Genomic DNA, 12,561 nt, shown 5'->3' on the forward strand with positions numbered 1-12,561 from the left:
CCGGCCCATTGTTCCCTCGGACCCCCCCATCTGCATCCAGCCGCTGTCTCTTGGACCATCTTTTTGTTCTGTGTTGGTGAAGCACCTGGCACAATGGGGCTCTGAGCCTCCGTGGGGGCTCTGCCACCTCCCACCCCCCCGGAGGCTATCGTCCTACAAACACCATCCAGCCCTGATCTCTGCTGAGGCCTCTGGTCGCTTCAACCATTACGAGCCAGATGCTCGGCTGGGGTAAATCAAAGCAGCTCCATTGATTTCCACAGAGCTAGGCCGATTTACACCAGCTGGGGATCTGGCCCAGACGACAATAGACTCCCCAAGCCAGAATGAACCAGAGTGGGTTAAAGGGACTGGACCAGGTTTCAATTTTTGGCAGCATTTCGGGGCTGGGTTTGGGGATGTGACACCCGGCGCCGATCTGGATCATGCATTGGGTGGGGGGAGAATGAGGGGGTTGGGGAAGGAGCGTGTGCGCTGGAGATAAAAGTCCCACCACGCTGTAATGTTGCATTAGCATCAGCAGGAGCTATGAGCATGCGGGGACCGGCCCCCCGTTCTCAGCGTCGTCTGCTTTTCCCTAAGGGGATCGGAGCGGGGTCAGGGGGAAAAAAAATTAACTGGCCCTGAGAACTGAGCATCTTCTGGCATCTAAGTCACAGCTCAGCCCACCTGCCGCCTTGCTGGGAGGCGGGGGCGGGTTAGTTTGCAGGAGGGACCCCATGTGGACGCGCCTCGGGGAAGAGGCAGAGACGGTTGTGCAGCGGACACCTCCGAGAGAAGCCCCCCTGGATCCAGCTCATGGGAATGTCCTGACACGTCAAAAGGACGGACAGGCCGGCTCATAGAGCACGAGAGGGGGAGTTTGGAACATGGCCTTTCTCTCCTTGTGGATCCCAATCTCACCCCAACTTCAGTGGCAATTCTGGGGGCAGGAGGGAGGCTCAGCCAGGTGATAAGGCACAGTCTCCTCCTTAGATCTCATCCATGTTAGAACGAACATGCTAAGGGCCAGATCCTCAGCTGGTGTAAATCCACTGACTTCAGAGCAAGGCTTATTTACACCTCACCCACTGGGGAGCTGGCCTTCAGGCCACGTGGTTCCCTCCCCCCATACCAGTCTGATACTGAGAAAGAAAATCATCCATCATGCTGGGGACGCCAGCTAGCCATGCTATTTCTGCTTGGTCAGAGCAGCCCATGGGTCCTGGGCCAGAGCTATGTCCTCACCCCCCCATGTTCACACAAGGCCTCTGAGGCTCTCAAGCTACACCTGGTAGGGGGCTGAGCCTTCTGGGAGCAGGGGCCCATCCCCTCTTCAGATCAGAGACTGCCTTTGAGATCCAGATTACCAGCACTGGGGCTTCCCTTTTCTTTTAGCTTCTTTCCTCCCGCGGAAGGAGCATTTTTGTTTGTTTTCCAGCTGGGTCTGAGCCCAAACCTTCCTCTCCGAAGAGCCCCAAACTTTGGGGCAGATCAGATCCCATCCCCCATATATAGTTTAAATGCCTGCTTGCCAGGACATCACTGTTCTTATTCACTATTCATCTTGTAGCAGTAACTAGGTGCCCCAGTGACGGACCAGGACCCCCCCACTGCTAGGCGCTCTACAAACACAGACCCAAAAGATGGTCCCTGCCTCCTACAGCTTACGATTGATGGTCTCATACTCATTTTAAAGTCACTGTCCTAAAAGTTCTCCAGCAGGCGCCAGAGGGAGGGCTCCACAAAACAAATACAATAAATAAAAACCTGTCTGTGAAACAAAGGCAGGACCTAGCTCGTGTTCTATTCCACCAGTTCTCATGGGTAGGGTGGGAGGACTTCTTTGTGGGAAGAGAAGAAAAAATTTTAATATAAGAATGAGAGGACTCAAAAATGGTTCTTTTGTGACTGAAGGGACACAACGCCAGGAGGCCTCAATTCAGCAAAGCACTTGAGCACCTGCTTACTGTTAAGTTTCAGGGCAGCAGCCGTGTTAGTCTGTATCCACAAAAAGAACAGGAGGACTTGTGGCACCTTAGAGACTAACAAATTTATTTGAGCAGAACAGCTGCTTTAAAGTCGCACCGAGCTGAAGATCTCTGCTGAATGCAGGGCCCTCACCAGGACAACACAGAGTGCGGCAAAGGTGGGCGTAATCAGCACTGGAAGAAACAGGCATCACCAGAGCAGAGCAGACCCGGGATCCTATTCGTCGGGCTCAGAGACCCAGTCTACATAGCGATCAGAGGCGTGATCGCAGAACATGACCGCACCCGAGTTCACTTGAATCTCAGGCAGCAACAGCAGGGAAGCTGCGGCCGCACAGACTAGCCACCCAAGGGTCCCGAGGGAGTTTGTACAGCCCGCACTGCTCCGCTCCCAAAGATAGCTGGATTAAAGCTAACTCAGGTGTGTCTACGTATGCTGCTAACACACCTCTGACCGCTGAACGGCCAATGAAGATGCAAGAAACCCACACAATAGTTTAGGCAGGGCTCTGCTAATATGGTGATGGGTGCTATGGGGAAAGAGTGGAGAAGAAATTGAGCAGATTATTCAAAATATCTATTGCCAGCGTTTAATTAGCCCTTAAATATGAAGAATTTAAAGCACTTACACTACGTTTATCCTACCCAACATAACTGTAGGCATTCGCTGGGTTGTTAGTTTTGCCATTCTTGCATTGATCTCATCACGCGTCCCTCGCTGTCCGACAAGCAACTACCGAGACATTCCCATAAACGGGCCAGGTTATCTGCTGAGCGTAAGCGGCACAGCTGCAGGGACACCGTCGATTTACGCCAGCTCAGAATCTTGCCCAGCAGTACCGGCCCCCGAAACATTTATAAATAAATATATTTCACATTTAAGCAAGTTTCGGGCGCGTGGGGACTTTGATGTGGTTGGAATTTTAATCTGTTACTGTGCAGGGGACCGTTTTATCTCTGGTGGCAAGTATCATTTAGAACATCGAAAGAGGAACACTTTAAGACCCTACATTCTAGCATGTGCCTGAGGACTGATCTATAGAAAAAACCCTGGCTTAAGCAACCAGCAAGGACTGGCCACCTCTTGGAAGCCAGGGCCATATTGTCTCAGCATCGAGGTAATGCCTTGGGGCTGCACTACACAGATTTTGTACTGATACCACTATGTGAGTTACGGGGCTGTTTTTTTTAAATTGATCAGGTTATACCAGTACATGCCCTGACCTCTTTCCCCCCCCCCGCATCCCATATGGGACTTGTTATACTGGTATAAAGCACCTTTCTATTGGTATAACTGCATCCGCACTAGGGGGCTTGTATGAATTTAACTACACTGCTTTTGCATTTAGACAGCCCTTGGGGTGTCAAACAGATCTGTGCTCCATGGTGCTAGGCACTATACAAACACACACAGTCCCTTCCCCAAAGAGCTTGGTTTTCAGAAGGGGTGAAATCCTGGCCTTACTGTCAATGAGAGTTCTGCCGTTGATTTCAATTGAGACAAGCTGTCACCTCATCAATTTTAAAATGTCACATTTGATTTCAAGTGTTGTTGCAGCCCTGGTGGGCTCTCTAATATCCTTGGACAAGGTGGGTGAGGTAGTATCTTTGATCAGACCAACTTCTGGTGGTGAGAAGGACAAGCTTTCAAGATTCGTAGAGCTGAAGAAGAGCTGCATCTCTGTGGAGCTGAGAAGTGTGTCTCTTCCACCAGTGGAAGTTGGTCCAATAAAAGATATTACCCTCCCTCACCTTGTCTCTCTAACATCAGATTTAAAAACAAACTAATATTGTTACAAGCAACACCTAAGGTTGATGAGGTTAATGAGAGGAAGTGGAGAGGGGGAAAAAACCAAAACACATTTTTCTATATGTTTTTCTACATTGTTTACTTTGTGCATTTGACAGCCCTCTGTGTCTTGTCAGTTTCACCATTTCCTCTGTTATAGTCAATTTCATAGTTTTCCCCTGTAGAGTCAATTTCCCCTGATTGTTGGTGAGTCTTTACACACTACAGGGGAAAGAAAATCTCTCTCTCCCCCTCCCTCTCTACCTATGCACAAGAAAACATGATTGTAAAATACGGTAGGGGGACTCCAGGGTAGGGGTAGGCTCTGAAATCACTTAAATTATTTTATTTAAATGGACTGGTTTGAGTTGATGGGGGTCTCTCTAAGCAGAACATTCCTGCTTTGACTTTGGTAGGGAATTCTGCTTAAAAATTGACAGCCCAACACCATGGGGGCGATGGGTCTACTCTGAGGGCTTGTCTACACTTAAAAGGCCACAGCGGCACATGACCTATGCCGACAGGAGATGGGAGGGATTCTCCCAGCAGTGTGGGTAATCCACCTCCCCGAGAGGCAGTAGCTAGGTCAACTGAAGCATTCTTCCATCGATCTAGTGCAGTCTACATGGACACTTCGATTGTCTCAGCGTGGTACAAGGCTAGGGAATGTATGAGCAAGTAACAATGTATTGTAACCTAGACCCAGCTCCCTGAGCGGCTTAGCTGAGTTGATCTAATTTGTAGGCCAGACCTGACATACGGATGAGGACCTGATGCATAGCTTTTGGTAAAGGTCAAGCTAAATTGTACTGGGAAGTTTGGGTTTACTTTGAAAGTGCTTTCTTAGGAAAGGAGGTGGCTTATCGCTGTTACTTCTGTAATAAACACGATTCCTGAAAGGCAGGGGGGGGTGGGGAGGGGCTCTGTCTAGGTTGCAATACATTGTTACTTGCTCATACATTCCCTAGCCTTGCACCACGCTATCATACTGCTATGCTAAGCACAAGGTGGAGACCACAGGAGTGTGGTTCTGACACAGAAGTGGGAGGAGTGGGCTGGGGTGAGGGCCATGGCTCGCTGCTAAGGATAGGAGATGGAAGGATCCGGGGCGGTGATGAGTCGTGAAGCAGTGACACAGGGAACATGGAGGTAAGTGGGTGCGAGTGGAAGATTATGTAGGTGCTCTGGTGGAAGGATATTTCGGGCCAACTTCAGAAGTGAGTAAGTCTGTCCAGAGGGAGTCAGAGTCCTCTAGCCTGCCTTGCATATCAGTCAGTCTAAGGAAATCTAAGAGCACCTTAGCCACCCACACATAGGCCTTGCCTCTGAATCTGCCCTGTTAACAGGAATGTCCTAGTGATTTGGGTGGAAGGGTCTAGGATAGAGGGGCGGGTGCAAGCGTGTGGAAATCAGTGGCCTGGTGCTGAGGTGGGACTCCCAAGCGAGGCCTTATTTACAAACACAGAGCCACAGAGCCTTGTGGGGGTGTGTGTGTGTGTGTCAGGTTCCCAGTGGGGGCAGCAGCCAATGGGTGTAAAATTTGCACCAGCTGACTTTCTGATTTTCCTGCTCTGCAAAGCATCCTCCTGCCACATTGCCTGCTGAAGGAATGAGCTTTAGAAGGGGATAGTCCAGGGTTCTAATCCTAGGTCTGCTGAGTCCCTGTCTGGTTGGGACAGCACGAACTTCCTGGTCTGTAAAATGGGGATGAGTCTACTGTCCCCACCGCAGTGCTAAGAGGACTTCTCTCATAATGGACCAGCTTCACAACAGCTAAGTTTGATCGTTAATTGGTTTGCTGAACCCCAACCTCCCGCCCCCCAGCCCCTTTTCTACCTCCTGAGCACACCACAGAACACAGCCCCGCTTGCTCCCTTTGGTTAAAAAAACCCCGCCGTGGAGGGGCGGCAGGTGGGCTGCTGATTTCCTGAGTCGACTTGTCTCCCAATGAAAAGCCTGCCGCTGAGTCTGAGCTGATGAAAGGGCGCAGAGCCACAATAACCACGGCCGTGCAAGAGACAGAAGAGTCAGGGAGGGATCATCAAAATCAGACGCTGCTGCTCACCTCCCCCCGCCACCCCGCTAATACCAACAAGGGAAAGAAAAGCTCTTTGCAGAGTAACATTGCACCGGGCAAGCCCGCCTGACTTCAGTGGCGTTTGTGCCTCATTTTACACCGGGGAGTGAATCAGGTCCATCGACTCCAAGGAGAGTTTAGCCTCAGGGCCAGTCGATCTTTGGATTTACTTTGCACCGGGCCCGTGCATCCGTGCAAGTTGGTGCTTACTCCAGTGCAACCCGCCCTGGTGAACTTACCAGTGCGAGCGCCGTTTTGCACCAGCACATTAGGGGAGCTGCGCTGGTGCCCCGCCTCCAGGGAGTTACGTCAACACAAGTTTTCCCAGTTTAGACAAGCCCACAGCAAATAAAACTAAGGAAGGGGTCTCCAGCTTTGGCTGTCAGATTGCAGTCGTGTTCTCACGGAGTAGAGCACACTATAGAAGTAACAGGGACTGTCTCACGCCCTGTGGAGGGATGGGTCCGGCACCAGATTTGCCCCAGACGCCTGTTGAAAAGAAAATTACTGCAGCGATGGGTCAACCCACAGTGGCGACGCTCCAAGGAGCCGGGTTTGGGACAGAGGCCCGGTTCCCTCAAAGGTATTTAGGCACCTAACTCTCGCTGATTTCAACAGGCATCTAAACATCTGGACCTGATCCATGTCCAATGAAACCATGGCTCCAGCAGATGCCAGATCAGCCCCTCGAACTGTAGTGTGTGTGTGAGCAAGAGACAGATGGGTCCAAATGATTTCCCACAGCACCTGCTGCCAATGGGGAGCAGCTGCTCCAGAGCTTTCACCTTCCAACACACACACACTTCCTGTGGGCCATTCGGAGAGGATTTAAGTATCTTCCAAAAGGGAAGGAGCTAACTGTTAAGCACCCCAATTCAGCGTGAGCACAGATATATATACACACACACACACACACACACACACACACACACACACACACACACACACACACACACACTCCCCCTCTCCCTCCAGAAGTTACCCCAAACTCAGAGGTCTTAGTCAACATCAGACCATGAGCACAGAATACTGTAGCTCTTTCTCGTAAGGGCATGACCTGCCTCGGCAGAAGTCTGCATTAAAAGACAGCCACACTCCATGCCCAGCCAGACTTGTTTCATGGTTGTATTTGGGCAACAGCTGATTTCAAGGAGCAGCCATGGGACACTCAGGTTGGATCCACAGGCAACCCCACAAATTCAAGCCTAGCTGAGTGAGTCATGGAACACCCAGCAGATCCCTCTCTTCCTCCCCAAAATTCACAGCGCTGGGGAGGTAATGGGCTTCCCTTCACTCTAAAACCCCAATGGAACCTGATTCTTTGCTATTCAGATTGCAATCAGCCCAGTTTTGGGTGGATCTCAATTTGGCAGTATCCAGATGAAAGGGGCCTGACTTTCAGTCAGCACGGAGCCAACCCCGGCTCCGAGAGAATGAAGCCCCCTTTCAGGGGTTGCAAGTGAGGCACACAATCTTTAGCTACTTTCGAAAATCCTGGTCTACACATTCACACAGCACTGTTACAGAAGAAGGATCTCAAAGCACTATTAAAACCAACCAGCTTCACAGACTAGGTGCCGCAATTCTGCTCCCACTGAAGTCAATGGCAAGACTCCAATCTAGTGCCAGGGCAGCAGGACTGGGCCCTCTCTACATGTGAATCATTTTAAGCCCCTCTGGAATGCAGCCACCTCTGGGCAGTGTTTGTTTAAACACCCCACAGCAACAGATTAATTTAACTCATCATACTCGATTTAGTGAAAGGCTCAGAGGGATGGAATTAACTACGTGAATGCATCCAATGTGCAGTTAAAACTTGTTTGGAAGGGGTTTACTTCTGGGTTCAGGGGAAAGAGGAAGCTATTTCTTCTGGTGATATTTTAGTAGGTTTCTATATGACCCCAGCAGTGGAAAAAAAAAATCTCAGATGCTGAAAACCTATCAAATATGTTCCACCCCCAATCTGAATTTAAATTTCCAGAGGAGCCGAGTCACTGGGGTTTGCAGGCAGAGAAAGGAATTGAGAGAGTACTAGCCAGGGTTTTTCTAGCTCCTGGTGCTTTTGGATATATCGGGTTGGTATTTCTCTTTTTTCCTTCCCCTTCCCTTGATAGTGATGGTATGTAACTGAATCGCCCTGAGTGCTTCGCAGAGGGCATGCTCCACAGGATCGTAGGCCTGGAAGCCTGCGTGGGAAATGAACCGGCCTTAACACGTTTAGACTTTCAACACATTAAGCAGGTTGGTTTGGGCATCAAAGTGACACCGTCTGTCTGGGCCAAAGAAAAAGAAAAAGCTGATAGGTGCAGAGACCTCCTGGGTGGAAAGGAGATGCCCCATCACAGCAGCAGCCAAATCCACCAAATCAGGTCTGCGTTTTAGCCATTTCCAAAGCTCTGTTTTGCCTTGATTTGCAGGGGCAGCTCCAGCTTTTAAGAAGTTATTAAAAAGCATCTTATAAAATGCATTAACCCCGGCAGAGGACGCGAGAAAGCACCTAAAAGGGAGGCAGGTTAGGTTAAAAAGAAGGGGCCAGATCCCCCGCTGGTGCAAATCGGCATGGCCAGAGAGTAGTCGATGGAGCTCGGCCAATTGACACCAGCCAGGGGGGGAAATCTGGTCCAGCATGTGTGTGTCCGCCTGTTAAACTGACACTGAAATAGGACTGTCTCCTAAGAAGCAGACTGCCGCTTAAAGAACAAATGCAACACCGCTCCCAGGCCCCAAGCTGAGAGTGCTGAACACCTTCCAGGACTAGGCCCTGATTTTGTAGTACCTCTTCCCTGCAGAAGTAACACAGGCAGGCTGTGATCGGCGATGGCGTTGTAAGCACAGACAGCCCGAGGTGAAACAAGCCTGACACCTTACAGGCCCTACACCCGCTGAATCAGAACAGTAGGACTGGAAGGGACCTCCAGAGGCCATCTAGTCCCGTCCCCTGCACTCATGGCAGGGCTGTATTACATGAAATCAGAGGCTCTCTGGCCCCTGGGCTTCAGGGGCAGGCAGATGGGGCAAAGCGTCCCCATCTGCAGTGTGGGGGAGTCTATGACATGGTGGGGGCTGCTGAGGTGGGACGTTTGTCCAGGGCTTGGAGATGACTGGGCCAAAGGCGGGCATTCATTAAGCCACTTCCTGGTACTTCAGGGTTCGATTCCCTGCTGGCCTGAGGCCATTGAAGTCAGAGGAGTTACGCCACCAGAGCCCTGGGCCCTAGGTTGTCATCATCGTGATCATTAAAGGTCCATTTCGAGCTGATAAGCCTGGGAAAGGAGGATATGATTTTACTGTCCACTAAGACCCTGGATTCCTGTGACCCTCACCCCGTACTGCCTGGGGACCCCCTGGCACCGATTCAAACGGTTTCTCTCGGCTTGTTGAACTAGCTGGCACGCTATCTGAGCGAGCCTGCCACAGTCCAGAGGTTCAGAACCTGCCCAGCCACTCTTGGGCAGACTTGGCACCAGGCCCCCAAAGACCCTGAGAGTCCCTGGCCCGAGAGTGTCCAGCGGGCACCAGCGGCTGAGACCTGCTGGGCACCCAAGCAGAAATACAGGATGTGAGGCGGGAGACCTGCTCAGATGGCCAGGCGGACAGCAGTTGGCTTGGAGCCCTCACTGGCAGAAAGACAAGCGATTAGGGAGAGAAAGCCAGTGTGTGTGGAAGATCAAAGTAATTCTACACACCCTTGTCAGGGCCAGAGTTTGGTCTCAGTTACACCAGTGAAAACACAGAGCAACCCCCAGGCACTTCGCTTATTACTCGCGTTACTCTAGTAACTATGAGACTCAGAGCCCAGGAGGCCATCCTGCCCGGCGCTGTACAAACACAGCGCAAGACCCCGGCTTTGCACCGGAGGGGCTGAGATCCGGCCCTGGGGCCCCGCTGCTGTCCCTGCGGGGGCGCGTTACGCCCTGGCCGCCGGCCGCTGTCAAAGAGCCGAGAGCGCCGAAGACAACTCCCGGCACCCGTCTTTTGCAGACCCCCAGCGAGCCAGACCCCCGCCCCGGGACCCGCGCCCTACACCCCCTTCGCCCGGTGTCCCACTCGGGCAGGGAGGTGAGGGGCGCACGGCGGGGATCGGGGAGCTCTGGCTCTCTTCAGGGAAGTTTTAGGACTTGGATGGGGGAGCTAGAAATGGGACCGCATTAGGGGGAGGCGATGCGGGGGCTCCAGGTCTTCCCCGCCCCCGCCACTAGATTTGGGGGGAGTCCCAATCTCCCCACCCCCCCACTACTCCATCAGACTCCCCCCCCCGCCGCCCTTGTAGGGGGGTACCCGTCCCCCCTCCGTCTGTACCAAGCCCAGTTCTCCCCCCCCCTCACCCACCCACCCAGTCCGGAGGGGCCCAGACCCCCCCCTTACCTGCCCTGCTTGGTGATGATCATCTCGGTCTGGTGCTTATGGAACTTGGCCCAGAGCGGGTAGTTGTTGAGCATCACCTGGACCTTGCCGGAGAGCTGGTAGCCCGGCACCGGGTAGAGCGGGCCCCGGGGGAACACGTGCTGCACCGCGCCCGGGTAGCAGCCTTCCCCCGCCGCCGGGCTCGGGTAGAGCTCGCCGCCGCCCGGGTAGAGCTCGCCGGGAGGCAGCGCGAAGCCGTGGCTGCCCGGCTGGGCGGCGGCGGGCGGCGGCTGGGGTCCGTAGGCGGCGCAGCTGTTCAGGGCCGGGCTCAGGAAGCGGCCGGTGGCCGCCCGGGCGGTGGCCGGGCTGCTCACCCCGAAGCCCCCGGGGACCGTCGGGGCGCCGTAGGGCAGGCTCAGCGGGCAGCCCTCCGGAGCCGGGGCGTCGGGGAAGTAGAACCGCTCCTGCAAGCCCATCTTCAGCTCGCCCGGCTCCTTGGGCCCCTGCAGATCCAGCGGCTCCTTGGCAAAACTTTGGCTCTGGGTCCCATTCAGCATGGTGAGCGCGGGGCTGCTGGCTCCGGAGGCTGGGTCCAGGGCTCCCATCGACTTGCCAAGCGAGGCGGGGTGGGAGTGGGCAGGGGAGGTAGGTGTGCGCGTGGGTGGGTGGGTGGGGGGGAGATCAGCCCCCTCCCCTCCCTCAGCAACTCATCAGGGTTGTGCAAAGAGGGGGAGGAAAAAAAAAAAAAAGAGAGAGAGACCTCCCCCCCCCCCCAAAAAAAAATCTTTGCAGCGCTCGCCCCACAGGTCCCAGCCCCACTTCAGCGGCGGCTGAGTCGGCTTCACACGCAGCCCCGGGGCTCCATCGCCGGGCCGGACACGCCAGGAGCAAAGGCAGAAGGAAACCCACCCCCCTCCCGCCCCCAGGTCGGTTTGCACAAAATCCTCCTAACTAAAGATCCCAGGCAGGACCCGCTCGCTTCCAGGGGGCGGGGGGAGGGCCCCCCCCTCACACCTCTTCTCTTTCCAAGGGCAACGCGAAGGGGGAGGGGGGGGATTTCCCCCCACTCCTGGGAGCTGCCTGGTCTGCCCCGCTCTATCACTCCACCTGCCCCATCCTCTGCCTCCGAGAGCCGCTCAAAGCTCCCTCTTATAAAAAGCAGCCGAGCCACTGGGGCGGCGAGGCTCCGCCTCCTGCTGCCTGCTGGCCACGCCCCCCTTGGAGGGGGAGGGGGTGCCAGAGATTCGTTCCCTTCCCTCTTTAAAGCTACAGGCGACTCCCATTCTGAAGAGGGAGTTGAGATGGGGGGGGAGAAAAGGACACTGGCCAGCGGGGGGGGGGGGGGGGGGCAGGGATAGCTCAGTGGTTTGAGCATTGGCCTGCTAAACCCAGGGTTCTGAGTTCAATCCTTGAGGGGGGGGCATCTGGGGAGTTGGGGATTGGGGACCCTGATAGTCTATAAAAGGCGAACTTAGGGCCACGATCCTGCCAGCACAGATGCATGTGCTTCACTTTAAGTAGCACAGAAGATCAGGGTGTTGGAAGGGACCTCAGGAGGTGATCTAGTCCAACACACACACACACACCCCCGCCGCAAAGCAGGACCAATCCCCAACTTAAATCATCCCAGCCAGGGCTTTGGAAGGAGGTTCACCACCTCCCTAGGCAGCGTTGTTGTAGCTGGGATGGTCCCAGGATGTCAGCGAGGCCTCACCCACCTTGTCTTGCACGCCAACTAGGCAGCTGCCTAAGGCTGCAGATTTGGCCCAGCTGCCTCTCCCCCTCCTCCATCATGGCAGGGCAGCTAGGCCAATCACTAAAATTTGGCCCGTCCACCCCTCCATCATGAGGAGTGGGCGGCTGGGGCCAATCTGCGGCTTTAAGCCTGCGGGGGAGGTGGAGTTTTGCCCAGGGCAGCAGATTGTCTTGAGCAGCCTCTGGTCCCCACGAAGCCAGCGGAATCACGCTCATGGTTGCAGGGTCAGACTGTCACTTAGTAAGGGGTCAGTCCACTGCAGCTGCACCAGGTTTGGGTTTGATTCTATAATCAGGGCTATGCTGTTTAGCCGTTGTTATTTCACTTGCTTCAGAGTGAGATGGGCACATGTTTATAATCATCAGTTTGCTCCCCCCATTTTCCCTCTTTTGGTTTTCCGATCTCCCCACCCTCAAAAGGTCCTGCCCATTAATGCTTAGAACATCCTCTGAAATTTTGCAAATGATTGGCTGTAGCATTCAAAAGTTAACATGTCACAGACGGACGGAGAAATGCCTTCCTGTTGATTGGAAGCCCTTTGCAAGCTCGGCCAGTGGGATATCTTGCCTAACATAGCTATGCTGTCTGTAGTGCAGACAGTCTAACAGAGGTAGGCCCCCAAATC

General features: G+C 53.8%; 1 protein-coding gene across 1 annotated transcript in view; it reads right to left on the reverse strand.

Moving 5' to 3' along the window:
- TBX21 (T-box transcription factor 21) overlaps positions 1-10,785 on the reverse strand; it is a 34,211-nt gene extending 23,426 nt beyond the window's left edge. The window contains exon 1 of the mRNA XM_073325689.2: positions 10,202-10,785. Within this exon, the coding sequence (XP_073181790.1) occupies positions 10,202-10,785 (584 nt within the window). The remainder of the gene's footprint in view (positions 1-10,201) is intronic.
- Positions 10,786-12,561: the final 1,776 nt, after the last annotated feature.

This window comes from Lepidochelys kempii, chromosome 27, assembly GCF_965140285.1.
Source record: "Lepidochelys kempii isolate rLepKem1 chromosome 27, rLepKem1.hap1, whole genome shotgun sequence".
Taxonomy (NCBI): Eukaryota; Metazoa; Chordata; order Testudines; family Cheloniidae; genus Lepidochelys; species Lepidochelys kempii.